At 34.0% G+C, this 26220-nt stretch overlaps 1 protein-coding gene across 1 annotated transcript in view; it reads right to left on the reverse strand.

Annotated features, from left to right (window-relative positions):
• Positions 1-26220, reverse strand: part of DCC (DCC netrin 1 receptor) — a 538543-nt gene that overhangs the window by 245355 nt on the left and 266968 nt on the right. The window contains 3 exon segments of the mRNA XM_011362349.2: positions 11263-11312; positions 18164-18302; positions 20191-20339. Coding sequence (XP_011360651.1) covers positions 11263-11312; positions 18164-18302; positions 20191-20339 — 338 coding nt within the window.

Here is a 26220-nt window from a genome sequence, read left to right on the forward strand (position 1 = left end):
ATAAGCTGGCTCCAGCATATCACTGCCTGCATCCCAGAGATCAAGGACAGCACCTCGTCTTTTGCATAACTTTGCCTTTGCATGTTATACCAAGATGTCATATGAAATTGATTATATAAATGGATTTTATTGTATTAAAAAGTTTGAAAACCACTGATTTAATTAGATTTTATTATAGTGAAATCTGTAGACAATCCTCATCTATATGATTTGGGCTGCTATTTGAAAACATGTTTCCTGAACAGGAGACTTGCTGAATCAGAAGTGTGTGTGATGGGAGTGGTGGTGGGCTGTGGCGGAGTGGAGGGGGCAAGGTGGGGGTAAAATTTAAACAAATAAGTGGCTTAAGGGATTTTAATGGTCCTTAAAGTTCAACTCTGGGCCTTCAACTTCTCTTTCCTCCAAGCCTGCGTTGGTAGCCTGAGTGCTGATGCAGCCACACTCAGCTTCAGCTCCAGGACAATGAGCAGATTCAATCCTGCCTATAGCAGAAGTCCAGCTTCGCAGCCTTGATGTCTCATAAAACCAGAACATCTTTGACTATGTCAAGGCCAGTATAATAAAAAAAAAAAAAAAAAGTTCTAACCAGCCCTAAACAATAGGCAAGGGGCAAGTATCTGCTCTCTTTATCAAAGGTAGGAAAGTTCATTTCTTCTGTAAGAGTAGAAACTCTATTCAATCTCGGGTGTTGTCGCATTTGTCGGAATTTCACATTCACTAATGCTGTTCAGGGAGGTGTCAAGTTTTTCTGACAGAGAAGCAAGCAGGGAGGCTTCCTATCAAATTGGCAGAGCTGAAGAGTTTAGCGAGTATCTGCCACATGTTATATATTCAACGAATATTATAATTAAACAAATGAGAAAACACATGAAAGAACCCAAGATCATAATAGAAATAATCTTTAAATTCTTCATTGCCTTTTCTCTAATGAAACTTCCACATCAAAGAGAGCATTGGTGTATTTTTTTAAGCTAACCATGTTTCCTTCAAGTGCCATTACATTTGATTTCATCAAGAGAATTATGTACGCTAGTATCGAAATGAAACAGAAATATTTTTTCTTTTTTTTTGTAAGTACCAAAAAGAAAACTCAACTGGAAATACTGAAATATAGACATCTTTGAAGAAATACATGTTGATATTGCAGCCATGGACATAGACATATATATTCTTTGCAACATCTAGATTCACCCACGCATAAAAGATATAAAGTTACAGTTGGCTTTATATTTTTTTTCTAAAAATGACTTCTATTTAAAGTCAGTATGAGGCATTTATTCACATATAAATCCCTTTTGTGTGTCTCTTCAACTTTATCCATGTGAAACTAAAACAGACAACTATCTATTTAATAGCTACTGCCTCTCAGCTAAAATACAAAATGCTCTGTCAAACAGATTTCTCTGAAAGATGAGAAATGTTTAGGTAGGAGGAACTTGAGTTACTGCAAAAAAAGAAAGAAAGAAAATGGAACAGAGTTACTTGTAGAAGACACCAGTAATCTCTCTCCCTGTTCCATTAAAATTATTTATGTAATATGACCTTAAGTTAATTTTCTGAAAATATTAAATTGCTCTTCAATACCTATTAACCTACTATTACGTGCTTTCTGATGTATTTGAAAAACCCATTTGTATTCCAAATGTAGATTACTTTCCACAAAATGTTCAGGAAACACGAAGATGAGGCTCTTAGATTCTGTCAATTTCACAGAGAGAGTTTTCTAGTGGACCAAGTGACGTTTTGAACAGCTTTGTAAGATTAATAAAGACTATCTTTTTCTATGTGAAAGAGCAACATAATAAATGAAATAAATAGATTTCAATGTTGAGTGTGTTTGAGAATATATATTCGGATTACATAATGTTAGTGGGCATTTTAATGAGATTAAACTAACATGAGTTCAGAGGATGATATGTTAGACTTAGTTTGGTTGCTAAAGAAGCTATATCTTAAAATAATACTCTTATTTAGAACATTGCATAATTACCTGGCAACATTTGCTGTATACTTTTTATCTAATTTATGCCCATTTATGGTTTAGTTTTACTATTTGAATTAATAATGTTTGCTATTAAATATATGCCTGGTGTTCTGATTTGCATTTTCTCTGAATCTAACATACATTTTCTAATGGTTCCGCATAACAGCTGCCAAAATTATTAGAGGTTTTATTTTATTGCCAACAAACCTTGAGGGCTGAGGTAATGCTCTTCTCCATGACCTCAATACTTTTCCTTCAAACTTTTAATAACAAATATATTCTAGAACTTGGAACTGAGTGATGTTTCAGGTTTGCTTACTTAAACTACACCTCCTCTGATGTGTTTCAGGTTAATCAGGAAGAACATAGTTGTGAGGGACAGAATCTTACACATAGATTCACTCGAGAAAAATCTAAGAAGTCAAGTCAATGTGTGTGTGTTTTTAATCCCCTTCTTAACTCTCCTTTCTCAGCATCTACACCCCTCTCTCTTCCTATGCTTTCCACACAGTTTTGATGTCCACTGGATAAATGAACCCATCTCCTATCTTCTGGTCTAGACCTTCTTGCATACTCAAAAGATGGTACTCCTGCCATTTTACACTTTCTCTTCTGTATCACTGATGCTTCCCTGTATCAATTATTTAGTAAATACTCCAAAAGTTATAGTACCACTCTTGTTCAGAAAAGAAACAATAACAAACAAACAAACAATAAAACCTCCCTCAAGCCTACCAACCCTACAGTTACTATCCATTTCTTTGCTCCAAAACTTCTCAAAATCATCATCTGAAGTCACTCAGAGCAGTCCTTCAAGTCTCTATTTTCATGTCCCCTCCTACAGAGGTCACTTTGCTGTCATTATATGACTATGTCTTTCATCAACACGACATAGTTAGCAGCACCCACCTTTTGGAAACACTCTTCCCCCTGGGCTTCTGTGACAACACATCTTTGTTTTCTCCCATCATTCTTGCATCTCCTAAATGTGAAGCATCCCAAGATTTAGCCATTTTTTTTCTAATTATGTTCTCTCCCCAGGTGTCACTGATATGACAGTGACTCTAAATGTATACCTGTGACGTGACCAGTCTTCAGACTTCTAGTCTCATATACTAGATTGTCTACATGACTGGCGTCCCTAATGGTATGTCTAATAGTTATCTTAAATTCAAAATGTAAAATTAATTGATTGTTCCCTTTAAACCAATTTTTTCTCTATTCATCTTCAGCTCATTAAACAACTCGACAATGCACTCATTTTGTAGTCAAAAAATATATTTATCCTTGATCCTTCTCTTTTTCCTTGCCCTTTATGTCCAATCCATTAGCTAATCTTATTGGCTCTAGAGCCAACACACATCATAAATTTCCCTACTTTTCTCTCCATCTGCTCTGACTCCCAGTTCCAGCTAAAATAATCTCATACGGACCACTCAATTGTCTCCTAATTGATCTCTCTGCTTCCACTCTGCCCCATCACCATTAATTTTCCTCAGAGCAGTCGATTTGATCTTTTAAAAAGTTGAATGAGATCATTCCCTTTTTAGAACCATTCTCATCATCCACAGAATGGAATTCCAATTTTACCGTGTCTCATAAAGCCCCGCATGATCTCGCCCTGACCCGGCGCTCTGTGATCCACTTGTATCGCTGTTATTTCGTGTTTACAACCATGCGCAGACAATTCTCTTCTCAAGGCTCTTGCACTAGTTGCGAGCTTTACTGAGAACGACTTGCTCCGAGTGTGGAGACAGCCAGCCCTTTCCCTTATTCCCGGCTCAGCTCACGCATCTTCTCCTCAGAAGGCCTTTCGTTGATAGTCTGATTTAGATTAGGTCCTTCACTATCACGTTACTGTGTTAATTTTCTTCAGAGAATTTACCATTCTCTTGTGTTACTTGTTCATTTCCTCGTTCGTCTACTAGTCTAGTTCCTGGTACTTGAATGTAACTAAAATCTAGGAAAAAAGGATATTTGACGGACTTCATAAAACTTCTCCAAACATAAGCACAGCTCAAAGTTAGTATTCCAGTAATTAGTTTAATGAATAATACTTATGAGGTTGTTATAAGACATAAATAAACCATTGATTTAATTGCTTTGCATAGTGCCAGGCACAAAATATCTGATGAAAAAGTTAGTTACTACCATTATTATTATCATAATTAAGTACTTTTTAAATATGTGCCAAGAATGGTAATTATAATAACCCATGCGAATGTCTTAAAGCTTTCGGATGAAGTGTCTGTATTTTAACAGCTGTTTTCTAATAGAAATAATATTTTAAGCTACGTTAGTGAATTACACATTTTTTTGAATATGAGTGAATGTTTCAACATCTCTAAAATCAAATCGTAGGTAGCAACTGCTTTTCTACTGGCAGAACTGAACCTGTTCATGTCTTCCAACTAATCAATCATTCTAACTATAAGAGAAACTTTGATGAACTAAATTAAAATTAGAGACCTTATCACTAGACCTAGATTCATTTAATTTAAGCTCATTATTAAACCTCCCACTTTTCAAAAATGTATGACTTGAGGGAAATCTCATTAAACTTCATGGAAACGCTAAAGTGAGCTTTGCCTTCGGAGCCAACCAAAAATGAAGCCATTAGAAATGTGTATGATGAAGTACAAATTACAAGGTGATATTAAAGTGAGAACAGAGGTCGAAAGAGAATGGTGTTCTATCACATATTTCAGTCTCTTTGTCAAAATATTTTGTGTGGATATACCAAATCCCGGTGACTATAAAAAATTTGGAAAGAGCAAAGAACAATAACCTCAACACACAAAATAGCAAGAATAACGTATTTAAGTATTTGGCATATGAAGATGAGAACATTCTAAAAAGTGAGCTTTTTAAAAATCCTGTTGACATTATAAAAAGTTTATTTTAACCTGGAGATTCAATCATGTCTGCAACTTATTCAGACCCTGTAATAGATGCCAGATCCAGTTCCAAGTCCTTATTCTATAGCTATAGGCATTTTAAAGACTGTTTCTATATTCACTTCCGGCTTTCACAAATTTAATTTTTCTTCATCTTCTCTCCTCTTTTTATTTACTTAACTCAATTTATATATTTGTTCTAAATTAACTTAGGTAAGATTATACTTTTGGGGGAGGCGAGGTTGCTCAGCTTACGGAGTACTTCATTCTTTTTTGGAATATATGTGACGGCATTAAGATAAATAACTTTGAAAAATTTTTGAAGGTAGTATTTAGTATAGAAGGTTTTTGCAGAAAAAAATAATTTAGATAAAGCAGACTTAAATCAATTATTTCTCACAGCCTTTGGTATCTCTAATTGGAGACTTTATTTCTCACAATTTTTTAAACTTAATTGCTTGGGAAAATACCATGAAGCAAGTAGTCTTGGGGACAGAGTTTAAGGAGAACACCTCTAAGAAAATGAGTGATAGCGTGATACAAAGATATGATTCGAATTTTCCGAGTATTGTCATTTGACTTATTTACAAATGCATTTAAATTGGCACGATGCTTTTACATTATTTAAAAATTGGTTATCCAACATTTTTCACTATCTTGATATCTTTCCCATTCACAGTTTATCCATTCATTGTGTTTTCATTTAAAAAAAAAAAGTTGGAAACTCTTGACTTATTGAAACGTCAAAAAAATCAAAAGATCGGTTTATTCACTGGTTAGGAGTGCCAGTCTAAATTGTGATGGGACAGGAAACTGATGCTGATGGCCAAAACTGTGTTCCCAGAGTTACTCCAGAACAATCCTATGCATATAGTTCTGCTTCGTTGTTGTTAACTACGACAGTTGACTTAATCCATAGATTTAAAAAAAAATTCATAAATGTGAGAACTTGGAACAGAAGTATTCTGAAAGCACTATCAGTAATACGAGGTGAGGTGTTTCTTCCTAGCCAATTAAAGCATCTGCCTATATTCTTGACCACTATGATTCATTGTATCCTTCGTTTCTCTGTGAGAGTGAAGATCTAAAACTTTAAAAGTGTTTCATTTCTCTAGTAAGAGAAAGGGAAAAGGCAATCAAACATCTTCCCATGAAAATTGGCTTCTTCACTCTTTTATAAGGCAAGTCAGCGTACAGGCAGTAGAATGGTAGTTGCCAGAGCCAGGAAGAATGGAAGGAATGGGGTGTCAATGATTGATGGATACAGAGTTTCAGTTTCAGAAGATAAAAAGTTCCAGAGATGGATGGTGGTGAGTGTCACACAACAATGTCGATACACTTATGTCACTGAACTGTACATTTAAAATGATTAAATTGGTAAATTTTATGTTATCTATATTTAGCCACAATAAAAAAGTATCTATTTTTTTAAATATAAGTACAGGGTAGCATACATCTGGAAATGGGTTTATCTTAATTATAGACCAAACACAGTTTTATTTTTGAGAGCATCTCAGGAATTAGTATATGTAATAATATAATATAAAAATTTATATCCAGTCTATTCTACAAATTCCTGATCAAAAAAGAAAGACTGCACTGTAAGAACTACCAGGAAACATTGCCTTCCTTATAATTATGCTCCATTCCTCATGCCCTTCCCCAAACTGTTTCAATCATAATTCCCTGGTCATTAGTTATGCCCAAAGAATAGTCACGTAATGAATCAATAAAGGGATCAATATAATAAATAAAAGAGATCTACATCTACTTGAATTGACTTGATGGATAACTTGGACCAGACGTTACATTCAAGCAGAAATGCTCAGCATATTATGATTGAGTACAAATACCAGTGTTTGTGAGTATAAATATTATCGTATTTAAATTGTGTATCAGTAAGCACATTTCAGTTTCTAATTTATTTTTAAATGGAATCAATCATGTAAGGTCTCCTACGTGTCTTATTTCTCTGCATTAAATCCATTTCAGAATCCACCATGTTTGTGAGGGGAGGTCTCAGAGCCTGGCTCCAAAAATCTTAGAGGCCGCAGTGTATTTTATGAAAGATTTAAGATGATTCAGAGAGAAAAAAAAAAGTGCATTATCACTAGCCCAAATGACAAGCGGTAAGAGACCTCAGTCAAAACCATCCTGTAAACATCTTAAGAAGCGTGCCCCTCTGAGGTTACCCAATGATATGACATTTAAATTCATTCTCTCTGTATTGTTTAAAAATGTGTGTGTGTGTGTGTGTGTGTGTGTGTGTGTGTGTGTGCGCGCGCGCGTGCACGCGTGCATGTGCGTTAAAATATATGGGGTCAAAATGATCAGTTTGTTTGTTTTCTGGAGTTGAAAGTTGCTATTTTAGTTCTTCTTTTGGGTAGTTTCTGGGTAAAGGGAATTGTATGATCATGAAACTAATTTTCAAGTTATTTAAGAGGCATGCCAAATTATACCAAAACATGGGGGAGATGCTTTAAGATGTAGGAAGATGAGTCACATTTTCTACTGTTACAATGAAGGCATCACACACACTATTAAACTGTGAATGACTAACTGGGTACCAGTCTTTAGGAATTTAAAAAAATGACATCTACATAGTTGCATCTGGCAAACCAGGATAAGAATTTCAACAATAGAGAGGTGAGCAGTGATATAAAGAGAAGAATCCAATATTCTGCATTTAAAAACTCTAAACCTACACAATGATCTATGCCTGCTGGTATACCGGGTCTTGTATTTTTCTTATTCCATTCCCTACTATTATACTATAGTTCTCAGCTGATATATATCTGAACTTGTGAGTTAAGCCCTGTGTATTTTAAATAATATACTTGTGCCATTTTCTCTAATTCTGTAAAGGTGAAATGACTGAGAGAAGGTATAATAAGTAGAAATACAGTCATAGGTATTTGGAGCCACAAGAGACTTCAGAGATTATCTCTCCAATGCTCATTTTATCAGCGAGGATATAAATCAACTTTGAAAAGTTGCAACAGGTTAGATGCAGTTAGATAAAAAGTGAACTATTCTTCACATGTTTCCTACTAAGCTATGAGCTCCATGAAGGCAAAGACTGGGTCATGTCCCTAGCATTACACATAGATAGACAGATGATAGATGATAGATGATAAATGATAGATAGCTAGATAGACAGATAGATAGATAGATGATAGATAGATATAGCTAGTTAGCTAGCTATAGATAATAGAGGTATAGAAATAGATATATAGAGATACAGATATAGATATGTAGTAGCTATATAGTTCCTAGCATTACATAGTGTATACATACATAAAGTCTATTTGTATACATAGTAGACATATAATAAGCACACAATACATGTTTAATGAATAAATGCAACTGAGGCACAGTGACTTTCAAAAATCTCAAAGAGCTAGTAAAATAGCCCCAGCATCTTGAGTCTCAGCATACTCTAAATGGTCTTGTTCTCAGAGCTTTTGCATTGGAACAGAGGAAAATAATAAAATGCAAACTTAATAAGTTCTTTGCATTCCATAAACCTGTGCTTTATATGCTAGCCAACTAATTAAGTTATATTATCTATGTCTTCAAATAACAACTGAATTTCAAAATAAATCTTAAGTAAATTATCCTTATAAAAAGGTTTCCCAATAAAAGTCACATTTTAAAGTCCATACTGTAAAGTATTATTTTTCTTTTTTTTGTAAAGATATTTCTTATAAACAAAATTTTAGTACAAAAAATAACCATCTCATGTGACCTATCATTATCTGAAATGAGTATTTGTAGTTCAAGGCATTCCTTCAAAACAAAATTTGTGTTCACATTTACCCTGCAGAAATGGACTCTAGTCTTTTCTGTGATTACAGCTTTATAAAGGTAAGCTACTATACTGGGTTTTTAATAGTAAGAGTAACAAAATTTCCTTTGCTTCTTTTACCTATATGTATATAGAGACCTCTCTGTTTACATACCCTGGATCATGGTTTCTCAGTCCAACTGGCTTATAGGTGGCCATAACCCTGCTAAGTACCTATAAATGTGACTTTCCCATTTTACATACAGATATCCTAGCCATCTGTGTGCAAAAATATTAACATGTGAGGAAAAATATCAAATTTCCTCATTGATTGTCAATAAATGATCGATTACATTTTATAACTGTAGCTATGACATAGAATAATGTTTTAAAACATAACTGTTCCTACCAAATAAATAAAAATCCCAAGTAAGAAGAATAACATAAAAGTCATATTTCTGTTAGTCTTAAAGAATACAATACTTATTTAACTATAATGTTTCTTTTTAAATAAATTTTGTTCCTCAAATGGTATTAGTCAGTGGAAAATATTAGTATATTTGAGGGCTTTTGTTTCAAACAAAAGAAGACTATCAAAATGATAAGACTATCAAAATGATAGTCTTATCATTTTGATAGTCTTATCAGTCAATATCTCTGCATCAACATATTGGGAATGAGAAAACAGTGTTTTTATCATCCAGTTTCTTTCCTTTAAGTAACAAACCAAGAAAATAATTTATAATTTATAATTCCTTAAAAACTAGGAAATAAGATAACAAAGCTGGGGGAGAGAAAGAAGTTTTCCAGAACCCACACTACTGTATTCATTCTGAAAAGCTAATGAACAAGTTCAATTTTCTAGCAATGCAGTGTTCCAGAGAAAATTACAAGAGGATAGAAGGCATGTCTGCGTTTAGTTGCTGCAAGTATTGCATATTATAGAAGAATATAGGCTGTGATGTTTGTATACGTGTATATATATGTCAGTCGAAAAGTTGATTTTGCAATACAGGAATTCCCTCTTCAGGAAAGTAATAAATCCATATTCAAATACAGACAGCATCCAGGGCCATTCAATAATGCCTTATTCACACCTTGGAAGAAAACATTCACCCTTTGTTGAGCAGATTTTTAAGGGATAGGAACAAACAGAAAAGAGCTTATGTTAATTTCTGTTTTGTCTTGGAAGAAAGATGTGACGTGGATGAAAATGCTAATAGAAAATGATTCATTAAAACAAGAGAAACTACAATAAGCCTTCCAAATTTGATTCGTTAATGACCTACAATAATTGTAAACATTATTTGACTTTAACTTGACGATCTCTTAATTCGAGCAGCGCATCTGTAAAACATTTAATGTTGCTGCAAATAACATCTTTTTTAGGGTAATGTTTTATTTCTGGTTATTTTCCTTTGCTTATTTTTTTCTCCCTAAGTTTACTTATTTTTCTTCGTTCTAATTTTAAGTTTGTTTTACTACTTCTTATCCAATATAATATCTAAAAATATAAAAGGCTAACAATTATAGAGACATTGCACTAGCTCCAAAGGATAAATTCATATGACAGAGGCAAATCCAATCAAAGCTAGCAACATGTGGCAAAGATTTGAACATTGAGTGAAGTAACAGCTCGACACTAAGTTAGGTCCAATGCACATGTTATATTACTACGTCTTCATGATAAATCGATAGGGAAGGCATTAATAGTCACACTATATGAATATAGAAAATGAGGTTTGATGTGGTTGGAAACTTTTCTAAGATCACATATAGTGTTAAAATGGAAAGCTACGATTAAAAGCCAGAGTATGAGTTGGTATGAGTCTCTAAGACCTGTAAAATTTCTCTGCTGTCTCCCAGAGACTAGAGACCAGTTAGGTCAATTCCTAACCCCTCACCTCACCCCCCACTGAAGCCCAGGGATAGTGAAATGATTTCCCTGAGTGCACGCAACCAGATGATCGGACAGAGTCAAGCCAGACCAATCCTTGTTTGCTTCAGGTTAGCATATGGTTTGGGCTTCTGATTTCTGGCATTAAGTTCCTTATCTTCACCTATATCTAGCCTAACGTAAGCCTTTTTGAAAATTATATCAATTTTCCAGGCCAGAAAAACATTAACCACTAATATTGCTTCATAGATATAAACTAATTGGACCTCAAGAATGGCCTTCGATGTCTGTATTTATAAGGGAAGGATAGGGATGATGATGAAATATTGAATTCTAATTAATCTCTCAGGAAACAAAGTCTCTATTCTACCTCTTTCAACTGTTTTATTATTCATTTCTATATTCATTTGTTCCATCTGGCATATTATATCCCATACTGTTAAGTATAAGTAAATAGATATCTTTTTTTCCCCTGATGGAATAGCCTTTAATTGTTGTAACATCTATAAAATCAAGTGTCATAAAGTAAACAAGTCTTTCTTTTAGTTAATTCAAGTGTGGTGGGATCAATGCCACTCACTGCAATGTTCTGGAACATTTCTTCCCGTGAGAGCCACTGTTCTCCCCACACAGTGGGTGGGTGAGCAAAAGTTCTATGTGTACAAGTAAGAAAATAGTGAGCATTTCAACAACTTACCCTAGAATTAACCACTTCCAGGGAGACATTCTGAGGTGGGGCACTTGGCACTGAAAGGAATGAAACAAGGTAAGAAGGTTAGCGCCGAAGTCATGGTAGAGGAACTACAACACTCTTTGAAAAGAGAAAGTACGTTCTTTTCACAATTCATAATGATAATTATGTCAGTTGAGTCAGGTGGCACTTTTAAGTTCCCTGGAGATGAAAAATATCTGCATTTGTCTATTTTTTTTTCTCACTTGATGGGCTAGTGATTCATCTAAGGAGCCCCCAAAACTGTTAGGCAAGAGAACACCTGTCATGGTACCAAATGCTGACACTTAATTATAGCTTTCTGGCAAGAACTTTCCTGGAGAAACCAATAAAAACACACAAGAGATTTTCTAGAGTGGTTTTAAAGGCTTAAGATACTGTGTATTTCAGGATCTGCATGGGTTTATGATAAAATATCTCACGCTAATAATGGCCACTTGAGTTGCTTAATCCCTTTAGTGTAATTTTTATTCTCTCTTAAAAAATAAAAAGAACTACATCCTTTTTTTGTTTGTTTTGTTTGTTTGTTTGCTTTTTTATTGTTTTTGTTTTTTTAGCTATATGTTATAAACCTGTGTGTCATAGATGCAGGTTACCAAATGGCATTCGGTGAGTCAATTCTATTAACAAAGGAGCAGTTTATTTTTCTTTGTGGATTTTCTAGGAATTTTGTTTCTCTTGCCTGCATTTTGATTGTCCCACTCTTTCATAAAAGATGGAGTTTTCTTTATAATACTTATAATGAATATTCACTGTATCAAAAAGTAAATATTCTATTATGCGAGTGATTCAAAGACAACCATTCATTGAATGGCTGTTATGTGTCAGGCACTATTCTAGATGTCTTGGATGAATCATAAAATAATAAAGCTTTCTGTCCCACAATAGGAATAGAAACAGCATTCAATAAATGGTTAACACATATTAATCTGCAAAATGAGTAGTACCAATCCTTGTTCATGACAAATTGATTATTTTAATAGAAAAGAAATGTTCTTAGCATTTTCAAAAAATTTTTTGTCATGTTTCCTCTCCTTTTACTTGAACTTGGAGGACAATATCTATGTTTTTCTGGGGTACTTATATTTTACCCAGAATTTATTTACGCTCTACTCTGATTTTACTTTCTGAAAAATAATCACCACAAGGGCATGATATATGCCTGATTAATCTTTATATTCCCTAAACTGACATTCAATTAATATTTACTGACTCAATGATTAAATGAACAAATGCTTACTTACTTAAATATTAGCTCCTGGGCCTTTCTGGACACGATGGGAATTGTAATCACTTTGTTTTGATTTTTTACTTCTTGACTTAATGCTTGATTAAGGCTGTACCAATATGGCTTGTGATAAAGTGCTCACTGGAGGCTTGTTTTTCATAAATTATGTCTACAGGTATTCTTTCAAAAAATTTCATAATTTAGGAAATAGACTTTATCAATTTCTTTTAGTTCACATTATAATTTTCTTACAAAATACAGAATATAACTCCCACAAGGACCAGGATTTTTGTCCCTTTTGCTGCTGCATCCTCAGTGTTGATAAGAGTATCAAGCACATGGAGGCACACTTGGAAAATATTTTTTGAATTAATTAACAGAAAAATTGTTAAGATATAATAAAATCATTTTTTATATTCAGAGTTTCTGTCACAAGTTTTTCAATTTTATTTTTCTTAAATTAGACCATAGACACAGTAAAGAGCACAAATCTTGAAAGTATGACTTTGATACAAAGTTACGTGTGTGGGTGTGTTACCATTTAAACGGTACTGAGATTGAGATATAGAACATGTACAGTACTCTAGAAAACTCACTTGATTCTCCCCTCAGTCAATACTACTCTTCTGAGTTCTAACTCCATAGAGTAGTTTAGCTTGTTTTTGATCTTACGAAAATGAAATCATAGTTATTTTTTTCCAGGGTGGGTTTTTTTGCTCATTATTATTTCTTCAGATTCACTCATGTTGCACGTAACAATAGTTTTTGTTTCTGTGTTTTTGTTTTTATTGCTCCATAGTATTATGATACAGTATATGACTTTTAATATTTACATATTCTACTGATGAATGAATGATATTTGGATTATTTTAGTTTGGGGCCATGAGAGTAAATCTGCTATGAAAATTCTTGCATATGCCTTTTGGGGGACAATTACACTTGTTTCCTTCACTGTATACCTAGGAGTGGAAATACTGGTTAGAGTGGAATCCCCTATGTGGGTTACACACATGTTAAGCTTTAATAGATCCAAAGTTTTCCAAAATGATTGCAACCATTTATACCCCTACTAAGAATGTAGCAAAGTTCTGGTTGTTCCATATCTTTACCAACACTGGGTATTTTCAATCTTTTTAATTTTAGTCACTTAGGAGGTGTAGAGTGTTTTTATCTGCTTTCCCTGAGGACTAGTAAGTAATGTTAAACATCATTTCACATATTCAGTGACATTTAGATACCCTTTTCTGTGGAGTTCTTAAAAGTATGTTTTGATTAACATAGATCAGATTTCCCCCAAAATTCATCTCTAAATTCTTAATTTTATCTCTTATATTCCATTTCCATGTTACTATTATTAAAATATTAAGATATTCATTTTCTCTAAAGCTAAAATTATCAGAACTGATCTTCTGCATCTGGCAACCTTCATACCATCTCAACCCTATAAATTCTGTGCTAACGAAAATGGACTTCCCTGAACTACCTTCACAGACCCCTGGACATCCCAGGCCGGTTGACAGGAAAGGGAAGAATGCAGAAGCCTTAATAAGATGATCTCTAAACCCCCTTTCTTAAAAAGAGAAAAGATTAGAGGTAGGCTGGAAATCACAATGATTGTGTGATCAGAAAAACTAAACCAACTGATAGGCTCACAATGAAGAAGAATATAATATAATCCATATCAAATTATTTATAAAGAACTGAAAATTAAAATAGGTACAAACTGAAAAAGAATGTTATGCTCTAAATCATACATTATCACAAACTTCTGAAAAAAAATCCTTTAAAAGCAAAGTTTGGAAATAACCTCTTACTAGTAAGTAATAATAATAATAAATCATTTCTTAACATGAAAAAGTTTCTAGTTTATAATTTTTAAATATGATATTTAATATTTACATCATATTACACTTTACTAATCATATTATACCCACCTCTGACCAATTAAATAGTATCAAAATATAATTTTGATAACACTAGCTGGATTTATGGTAGGTGACTGAATTTTGAAGGAAGGAGAAGGTAAGTTGAATTGATCACGTTTTGCTCTAGATACTGTGCTTATTGATATGTAACCCTCAAATGTCACTTTAATGTAAGTTTATCAATGGCATTTCCAGATAGCCAAGAATACATAAGAGATAGGATAAATATGTGCACTTCTTTTTGTAACTACCACAACTTGATAAATATCAAGATTATTTTCTGTATTAGAAATTGAAAGCCACAGAGTCCCAAAGGTGGACTTATAACAATGGTGTTATAATGTATTTTGTCTTTTTTTTTTTTTTTTTTTGCAATAGAAATTTCTCTTACTTTCCATTGATAGTGCATTGGCTATTCCTGCTTTACATAGTAAGCAAAGAAAATGGAGAATATTTTCTACAGTACTTTTAGGTATCAATTGCTATTCCCTCTTTCAGACTATCAATTTCCATATTATTCATAGATAAATAGATATAATAGAGAAGATTCGATGTTTGATGGAAGTGAGTGGAATCCACATTTATCTGGGTTTTTCTTTATCTTCTTATATGACAATATTTCACTGTCTCATGAGACAGAAGGGGAAGGACATAGTTCATTGCTTTTCTCTTAAAAATGTCAAGCGATTTATCATTTACAGTAGGTTCATTAAGGCCAATCACAGGTGTTTGGTCTGGAAATTCCTCTCTCTGTGGTGGAATGTGCTGGTTTGAAACACCTGGTGATGATGAGTCATTGTATAGAGTAGATCAAGTTCTCACATTAGTACATGAATCTCTGTATAGAGTCTCTTGAATTCTTCCCCATATCGAGCGTGTGCTGTCCTGTCCTAATTTATGATTTGTAAAAATTCGTATATAATTACAAGCTATTTTCTTGAAGAAACTAATATGGGACATTTATTACAGAATGACAGGAACTCACTATATTTCCATGCTGAATCCTGCCTCTTTACTTACTAGATTATGTGTCTGCTATCTTAGTTTTGTCACCTGTAAAGTAGGAGAAAACATAGTATTATGAGAATAAAAGGTTAATAATACAAAGTGCTTAGAGCAAGGCCTTGCACTAATAAGTATTCGATAAATATTAGTGGTAACAGTAAGAACCATATGCCTATAGTTAAGTTTGCCTATGAAATTGGGTCCCTTTGCTTTTGGACACAGGGCAAGCTCAAATGGACACTGATAAATATTAATTCATATAATCTGTTAATGACCTATCCATGTCAACTAATTCAAGAGACGATGTTTGAGAATAAACTGGCAAAACTAATTATGTTCTACACTAGATATGAGGCTGCCTAGATTGATGATCTACAATCCCAAATAGTTTGAAGAAGGGGATCGTTGCAAACCAACAATACACTAGGTGGAGGAATTTGGACAAAAAACAATGTTTCTTCCCAGAAAAATAATTAAAGCAGAGCTAAAATAAGGATGACAGCTCATTAGGATAAAAATATTTATAAGAATCTCAGCATAACAGGGAGAACATTGGGATAATTAATTCAGAAAAAAATTATTTGCGTTTCATTTTTATTTTTGTTCAATTTTTCTATGGCCCCAATACAAATTTTTTATGGTAAGAATACCCTTGACATGATAAGAAATATAATTCTCTATATAACACACATGCATTTAAACACAGTCATATGTTAAATTAGCCACATAAATGGGATGTACAAAAATATGTTTATACATACAAACATTTGTACAGCTTTGGCTGAAATATCTGGTTAATTCAATAAATATTTACTGAGTTAGGAAGAATACAGAGATTAATATAACATCATCCTTCATACGAGGAGCATGTAATATAATGAGAAAAAAGGACAGACACATTGGCGTAGGTTACATCTAATAAATACTTAAATATATGTCATGTTCATGTTTTAGGTGCTTACGTGGATTAGCCCATTCAGTTTTCATGTCTCCCTTTCATAACATCCAGAAAGTTAAGGAGAAAAGGGCTTGACTGGGAAGTAGGTGACTATAAAATGTGACTAAATATACATCTAAATGTATAACCTCAGCATGCACAGCTTAGTAGAAAGAAGACATCAAATTGAGGTAGAGAGAAGAGGGCAAAATGATAAGGAAATGGAAGCCAAGAGTGCAAGGTTTTTTTTGTTATTGTTGTAAATGAAAAAAGATGAGTTGATTGTAAAGATGAATGCAGACAAGGTCAGTGAGCCCTCTTCAAAGGGGCCAGGAAGTCCCTGCTTTTTCCAATCAAATGCATCTGATAGAGAAAAGTTGGGGTTCCTTGCACAGTGATGCTTGTTGAGTTAGGGTCATGAAATCCTTTAATTTAGTGACAGGCATTTTCTAACTCCTAAATGTTGCAACACTTCTAGATGATAATTCTTGGACTAATGAATAAAATCTATCTTTCTCACTTATGACATTTAAAACCTAAGTGGAGAATAAGGCCACAGTATTACAGTTCAGAGTATGAATGAAATCTACATAAATTATGTAAAATATTCACTTTCATTTGTTTTCCTTTTATTTTTATAATTATAAGTTGTGAAGTAATTTATTCTGCCAATAAATATTCTGTTCTGTCTTCAGAAACAGAATCAGATGGATAGGCATAAGAATTACATTAAAAATGACACTGAAGTGGTGTCACATATAAAATATTTTTTTAAGTTGAAATTGCAAATGAGTGTTACTCCTGTATCTTCTTCACACTGCCCTTAATAACATGGGTGCCCTTCCTCATTCCATTGATATTGTATGAAATATCTGCCCAGATAATTTCCTAAATTAAAGAATGGTGGATCGGTCACGAATCACAAGCCAAAGTCATTTAGTTTTTGAAATTTGAAAGATCAATAATTTATAGAATTGCACACACCAACATGGAAACCGGTGGTGAAAAGAAATAGCTTGTTGCCTTTTTAATATTCATGGAGGTCACATCTCTGCATTTCTACACCTGGCTGAATTTTCACTGGCCCCACATCATGCACTCTGCTGTACTTTTTCAATTTGCATTAAATTTCCCAACATTACATTATCATTCATTTCTTAGATGTCTAATTTCCTCTGCTACTGCTTTGTCGAGTCCACCCTTTTCATTAAGCTTTTTTTCCTTCATTTATGGCATTTAAGAAAGTATGAACAATCTTTCTTTTGTTAGGTACATTACAAATAAAAGTGTACATTTCACATGCAGTAATAACATTTTCAATGCTGGAATATTTAGCCTAAATCCTTATGATATACTTTCAAATAAAGAGGCATATGGAGGAGGATTGTCCATCATTTACACTTTTAATCATCTATCTCCTTTAAGAACAAGAAATAAAAGAAATATGCCAATGTAAATTAGTCCACACAGACACATAAATGTGTTCATATTTATAGAGATAAAGAAAAACACAAAAATTGTTTTGAGCTCTTAAGAGGTAGATACACACTGAAGATTATTTATTAGGACATCTTGACTCAGCGTATACCTTATAAAAGTTAAATTTGACTATAATTGATAGTTTGAGTGAATTAGCCAAATTTCCAATTGATGCTAATATCTTCCTTAAAGTTTTAGTTAGGGAAACTTGAAAATAGAATCTATGACATACACACAATATTATTTGATTATCACAGTAAATGTATGAGATGAGTTTCACTGTCTATAACTTACCATCAGAAAGCGTGACCACGGTTATATCATCAGTAGATACTCCTGGCCCATAGCGATTGTAAGCTAGGAATCGGAGCGTATATTCCGTGAATTTTTTCAGGCCTTCCAGCTTATAAGATAGTCCATCAACCTCTATATTCTGGAGACATAAAATGCCAAAACTGTTATTCAGGAAGCACATTAAAACAGAAATGGCTGCCATTCTGCACAAAATCAGTAAATTGGATATTAGACTCTTACAAAACTACACTATAGCCTTATAATGAGTTGTTGTAAAACCTACTCTTGTAACACACCTTACCCCATTAAAGCCCAAACCTCTCTGTAGACTCCTAGTTAAAATAGCACCATGCTATTTTTATAGTCATTAAGGTCCAGTTTGTTTAACATCACTGAATACATTGAATGGTGTGCAGTATCCCGCCCACACGGAGACCCTGACAGGCAGAGGCAGCTTGTAAATCCATGGAAACAGAGGGTTGTTCCTCTACCCTAACTGGAATAGTTCACCGAGACAACAGATTTCTTTCTTCCCTTGCTGAAATACATCTACATCTCTTGAAACTGACAGATACTTTGCTATAATTTTTTATCTCTCGAAATGCTGCGAGGTAGGTTTAGAACTATTTTACGTACTTCATAGCTGCAGAAATGAGATATTAGAGGTGAAGGTCATGGAAAAATCAGGGCCAGTTCCCTCTAGAATAGTGGTCCCCAACCTTTCTGGCACCAGGGACCAGTGCTTCTATAAGAATCTAATGCCCAATGGTCTGAGTTGGAACTGAGGTGGTGATGCTAGTGCTGGGGAGTGGCTACAGATACAGAGAAAGCTATGCTCCTCGGGCTGCCACTCACCTCCTGCTGTGTGGCCAGTTTCCTAACAGGCCATGGATAGGTACCAGTCCATGGCCCAGGGGTTGGGGATCCCAGCTTTAGCAGACCCATTATTTAGCTCTCCACAATGATTCTCACATTCACATGTATCTTGGGTAACATCATTTTTTAATTTATTAAAGTGGGTTGGTAAATGGAATACTGAAAAGCTAAGCTAAAATATGTAGAAAGAAGATATAATAGAAAGATGAAATGAGAGCTAAATAGAATGGAAACAGCAAATAAGAAAACGGAATAAATGATTATGTAGGAGGAACTTCTAGTAATTCTTATCTTATGATATTAGTTGGGATTTGGAACTATTTCTAAATAGCACTGTCGCAAAACATTTTTTAAAATGAAAATCTCTATCGTGCAGTTTACATGAAAGCATGAAGACCACGCTAGGCTTGGCAAACTTCACAGCACATCCTAAAAACTCCACTACCCCAAGGTCATTGCTAGGTCTTTCCTGTTTAACTACACACTTGTCTATATATCTTTTCCCATGTGAAGTTGAGCGTCTGGAAGTAACAGTCATGTATATGTCACAGAATAATATTGCTGAGTTTCCTGTATCTCTCTAAAACCTCATTTATTCTTACTTTACCTTAAAATCTAATTTGCCAATTTCTAGGTGTCTGTGCTAACTGCAGATTAGAAATAAAATACAAGGAGGAAGAAGGTAGCCTTGGCAGTAAGGCAGAATGAAAACAATGAAAAATGATAGATGACAGTCCGATGGTGGGGAGAAGACAGAAATAACATCAAATGTATAAGAATGGAAAAAGCAATTTCGCTGAGGTCATTGAATATAAGTTAAATCCTCACTTAAGACAAAAAAATGAAAATGCAAATGCTTTTTGGGAACAGATGAGTTAATAAAAATATGGTTACACTAGTCAGGTACAACATACTCAAAAGAAAACATTGTTGTCTTTTATATTGACTTCCTCTCATTATCCATTTGCCTCTCACCAAGAATTCAATTAAATTCTTTAGCGTTTCCAGCAGCAGGAGCTTTAAAACTGATCAGCTATCCAGTTACTGTGCTGGACACTGGACTAGGTATCAAGAACTTACAGATCTCCTATTTCTTCTAGCCCTACAGCCACTCAATAGGTGGCAGAAGTGGAGCCCATTCTCTCGCCTACCTGTTCCTTTCCCGTGGACACTTCAGTGCAGAACAGCCTGTAACCTTGGACTGGACCATTTGCATAGGCAGGGGGTTCCCAGGTAATAAGAACCGAGGTAGGTGAGGTAGATACAGCGTGCAGGTTTTCTACTGGCCCTGGAGCTTGCACTGTACATAAGAGAAAGTGATTAGTGTAAGAGGGTTCTCGTTCTCAAAAGAAACAGAATTACATCTTTTACAGTTCAAGGAAATTACAGCAGCATGTACTATTTTTAAAACCATATGGATCACCATATGACCTAGCAATCCCTCTTCTGGGTTTCTACCCCAAAATTTTGAAAACATTGATCCATATGTCCCCTGATGTTCACTGCAGCACTATTCACAGTGGCCAAGACATGGAAATAACCAAAGTGCCCCTCAACAGATGATCAGGTAAAGAAGATATGGTACATTTATACAATAGAATATTACTTGGCCATAAGGAAAGATGAAATACCGTCATTTGCAATAACATGGATGAATCTTGAGATTACCATGCTAAGCGAAATAAATCAGATGAAAAAAGTTGAGAACCATATGATTTCACTTATATGTAGGATATAAATCTGAAAGTAACAAATGAACAAGACAAACAATAACTCATAGACACAGACAACAGTTTAGTAGTTATCCGAGGGAAAGGGAGGATTGGGAGAGGTAGATAAGGGTAAAGGGGGGTCAAATATATGATGAAAGAAGGAAATTTAACTTGAGTGGTGAACACATGATGCAATATACATATGATGTATTATTGAACTGTACACTTGAAACCTATATAATTTTATTAACCAATGTCACCACCCTAAAAATATATAAAATTATAAAACTATAAAATATAAAGTTTTTAAAATTCAGAAGAGGACTTATATTCATCTAAATTTTTTATTTCATTTTACAGTTGAGGAAACTGGTCAAGGAGTAGAAGTGACCAGGATAATGGCAGAAAAAGATGGGATTCATAATGTAAATTCTTAGAGTGGAAAATTTTTCCACTATGCTAGTAAGCCTTTGCCTGTGTATTCCTAATAACTGTAGAGGGAAAAGAGAAAATATCTTGAGAATACTTGTACGTTATGGTTCTACTTACAATTCAAATAGGCATAGCTATGGATAATTTATCGCATTGTCTTTAAGTCATCATTTTAAAGTCTTGCCCAATTCTGGGTATTTTAAATTAATTTCAGGATTTAATTTTCAATTTCACTTTCGAGTATTTCATTTTTCTCTCGTAACGATTACTTTACTTAATCAAGGGTAAGTAACTTCCTTATTAAAGAATTAGATTGCACAGGTCTACAATCACTTAAGCAAAACACTTGGGTCCAGATGTTTCAAGATCCAGGAATTTTCAGATTTCAGAAAGGTAACATGATGTACTTGCTGTGTTTCATATAACACCCCTATTTGGGGTCTGTGCTAATATCCCGTGTTCAAATCATATATTTGCAGCAAAATATGATATTCTTACCAAACAGAATTATAAAAGACTATCTATAGCCTAGCATGAGGTCAGGTCTGGTCTATGTATGCAATGGCTTACAAAAAAATTCTTCAGATTCTGTATTTGAAAAATTCGAATGTGTGCATAATTTTTTATTTGTGCAAATACACTTGAGTATAAATATATGATTTGTAAATGGTAAAAGACAGACATATTATTTATTGCAATCTAAAATAAATAAGTGCTCTCACAACTGCAAGTATAACAACCACTTTAACTTAAACATGCTGTGTATTTTCCCCGGTCTTGGATACCACCTAACTTTAGACAGATATACTTTTTAGACCTGTGAGTTCAAACTTCCATAGCAAAAAGCATATGAAAACCTCGCCGACATATCTGATGACACACTCTTTAGATCATCATTAAACCTACGTCTCTGGATCATTATTCAGAATTTGTTCCATGGAAGCTGGCCTCCTTAAGACATTACTGCTCACACATCCATCTGGGGAAAAATATATTTATGTTGGAAACGCATATTTTATGTCACTTGCACATATTTTCCCACCAGTCCCCAAATTTTGAGAACGCTTATCATTGACAACTGTGTCATTTTCACTTTAACAAGTGTTTGTTAACAATTTCTTGAAAACTTATTTGGAAATCATCTTAAACTAGAGAAAATTTTATGACAATAATATGTAAAATATCGTATTTCCTTTATCCAGATTTACCCACTGTTAATACCTTCTTCTATATTTTCTATCATTCTCTCTTTCCATCTCTCTCTCACATATATATATAATATATAAATATATATGTATACATACCCATATATAAAGATATATACACATATAAAGAGAATATATATTCTCTTTATATGTGTATATATAAAGAGAATATATATACTATATATTGGAGAGATACTACATTAGGACCATGTAAATATAATTCTCTTTATCAACTACCTTTAGAGTTAGTATCTGTTCACAGTTCTTGATGGAATCAGTTTTACCAGGGTGGTTACAAATGGTGATTTATTTTCTATCCGAGCACTTTTTCAGCATTAACCACTTGACACTCAGCATTCTATTATAAGATACATAATCCCTCTGCTTATGTATCTATTACTGGTATGGGCACATGGATTCCTACATTTCTATGATCTACAATTCATTATTGTCCTTAATTATTTTGGTGTTCAAATTATCTCAGATTTGGCCAGTTGCAGGGGAAGGGAGGGTCATCTTTAATCTGGTTCTTCTGTCCTTGTAGATTCTTTTGGTGAACAAGAAACATATAAATGTATGTACACACACAAATGCATACATGTATACATATAGTCAAATACACATATATATACACATATTTCTCATGACTCAACAGAGATGCCTCCTATCCCAATCTATCTCTACAGGGTCTGTTCTTGGCTTCCCCATTCTTCCTTTACATGTCTTTTCCTCCACAGGGAGACCTCTGGCTCCCACACAGTTGTAGATACTTTATGAGAGCACCCCACCTTGGTTCTCTTCCAGAAAAGAGTAATTTTTCTATGGGAAATCTCTATTCCACAAATGGGAGGGACTTCAGTAGACAATATTAAACAACGGGGGGTCTTGTCTGTGTCAAAGTTCTCAGTGATATAATTAGAATTGTATTCTAATGAAGGAGAGATTTTGCTCCATGGGGGAAAAAATAAACAAAAACAAAATAAAAACTTCCTCACTGATATTGTTCACCTGGATTTTCAAAGTACAATATTTTAAAGAACAATAATAAAAACAAACAATGTGCATGCTTCTGTAATTACTTATATATTCACAAAGACAATGCAAACATTTCAAGGGAGAACATTTATGATTTGGAGTCTACTATTTTTCTAAGGAAAGAAAACAGAGAAAGGAGCAATAGAAATAAGACTGAGCTATGTGCTTAAGATATATGTTGAATGTGAAGGAACCAGAATTTTGAAATACAGAGATGTCTGTGTGGTCCAGTGACATGTGAAGTATTAAAAGAATGTGTTCCTTCTTGCTGTCCCATGGCTAATCTGAAAAATCATTGCTTACTATAAATATGGCTCATTCTGGGAGCAAAGACCAAGGTTTAAAATTAGCCAAATGCTAAGGCTGTCACTATTGCTATCAGTTAGATGTAACACATTCAAGGAAGTTGTGTCAGGATGACCAGGAGACAAGTGAGTATATGGGAGAAAGGAAAAGGAATGTGTTTGGGGAGTTTATACTCATCTATTCTATTGGTGCACAAAGAGAGTGATAGGGAACAATTCAAACCTCTTCAATTTTTGAAGAGCCAGCCACTTGAGAATTTGGAAGAACAACTGAGAGGTTGCCTAGCATAATAGGGGCAGAGAGTGCACCACCCTCCAGACAATGACTCTTTGAGTCCGTGGGAATCAGATATGCCAGCCTCTTGCATCAGGTGTTGTGGGAAGAACAGACTACAAGGACATCTGCACCTCAAGGCAGCAGCCCCACAAGAACAAACATCAGGCAACACTCCTCTCCTGCAAAGCCCTGTCAGGGCTGCTTTGGGTCCTGGCTCTTGGTCAAGAGAATGGTCAAAGGCCCTCCACTTAGTTTAGCAAATAATGAGAGCATCTGTCTTCTCCACAATAATATCCATGATGCTAAGTATACAGAAAGTACTTTTAGATATGTGTCAAATGAATGACTTTATACTAGGTATACAAAAAATAGTAAATGTGTGTCAAATGAACAACTTTATACACAACTACCAAACATTACTGTGAATGGCAAGCCTAAAATACACTATTGTCTAACTCATTTGATGCTATTGATTCAGCAGTCACTACAAGTGATCAGAAAATAGTGTATTCCTAACACACGTGATAAGACCTGAAGTTGCTATAGATGTCTGTGTTTGTTCACATATGCATGTGAACCTGTGTGCACTTTGCCCACAGTGAAATTTCTTTATGTGCATAAGTAGCTTAGCACCAATGGGAGAACATTAGGCAGTAAGTACAATAATTTGGATTCAGCTCACACTGGTAGTGCCTACTTTGATCGCTTGTTCACTGACTGAATTATCCTCCTTTCCCTTACAATCATTAGATACTATTAGGGAAAAATGTGTGCTTGGGTTTCTAGAATTTCAAGCAGAGAGTATAGATACCTGTAGTAAAAAGAGGAGCATTCAGTTTAAATATTTACAAATGACAGTATGTGTTATCACCAATTTCCAGCCATGTGATAACATTCTATTTGTGGTTATAATGTTAACAATTGTCTTTTTTCTACTCAAAGATTGCCTTTTAGTACTAAACTATTTCCTGCTTTTGCCATTGCTATAAAATTTATTTTATGATCTTATTGCATTGATATTTTCTTTAATACTCATATTAAAATAAAAATATCATAATCCTATGTTCTAAATAAATATAAACATCAAAAGATCAAAGAATTATCAAGTCATATATTTATCATATATATATATATTTCATCCAGATCAAAATACTGCTTGCATATGGGATATTCTTCTTCACTAAATACCTGGCTACTGTCAAGACTGTTTCACATAAGCTATTAAATACTTATTCTTTTTTTAACAGCAGTGCTATAAGTTCAGTCATGAATTCCCTAATATTTTCCTTCTGAGTTAGAGCCCTAACATAGGTCTGTAGATAATACATTGTGTTATACGTTGATTGTGGAGGTACGTTTGTGCATGTATATATACATGTATATATTTGTGTATTTATTCAGATTCATATCCACAAAGTATATTTAAGCATAAACTTACATATTTTACATATGTGATTTATTATATGCATATTAGGAAGAGAGAGAGAAAGAGAGACACAAATTAGATGTGAAATCAATACAGTTAACAGCTTCTGCCTTTCATTTCATTACACTTTAGTATGTCAGTCAAGAAACTTAATGGACTTAACTGCTCATCATTTCCAAGATGCCTTTAATAATCCCCACTGATCCCCTCAGCTGGACAATAATTCTGTGGCAAACTGTATCTAATTTCTCTCTATTTCTATTCAAGTTACCTATTTCTTCAAAAAATGGAAAGATTCAAGAATAGATGCATAATCCATGCAAGTAACTCATCAATCAATGTCAGCCTAACCAACCGCCTTTTTAAATTTCAATATTGCATTTCAGTAGAAATTCATTATAACACCTGTACCTAAGAACAAATTTAATACTTAAGTTTGAGTAAATGAGATGTATTGCATGTCACTATTTGCACTGGGAATGATAATTTCTGACTATATATGAATTTAAAAAATAACAGAGCATTTTTAATGAGATCTTATTGCATATTAACCCAAAAATAAAACATAAAAGTTAGCTAAATCTTTAATAAAGCATGAATTATCATGTATAATCATCCTGAAGACAGGATGTGTGTGTTTGTGTTATACATGTGAGTGTGTGTGTATGAGAGCGAGAGAAAAAAAAATCACAGTTTAATGAGCTATAATTGATTAAAGAAAGAGTCAGAAGGAATAGTTTCTTTTTCTTACTCTATTTGTGTGAAGTCATTGACATCAAGTAATCCATG

This window comes from Pteropus vampyrus, unplaced genomic scaffold (genome assembly GCF_000151845.1).
Source record: "Pteropus vampyrus isolate Shadow unplaced genomic scaffold, Pvam_2.0 Scaffold3, whole genome shotgun sequence".
Classification (NCBI taxonomy): domain Eukaryota; kingdom Metazoa; phylum Chordata; class Mammalia; order Chiroptera; family Pteropodidae; genus Pteropus; species Pteropus vampyrus.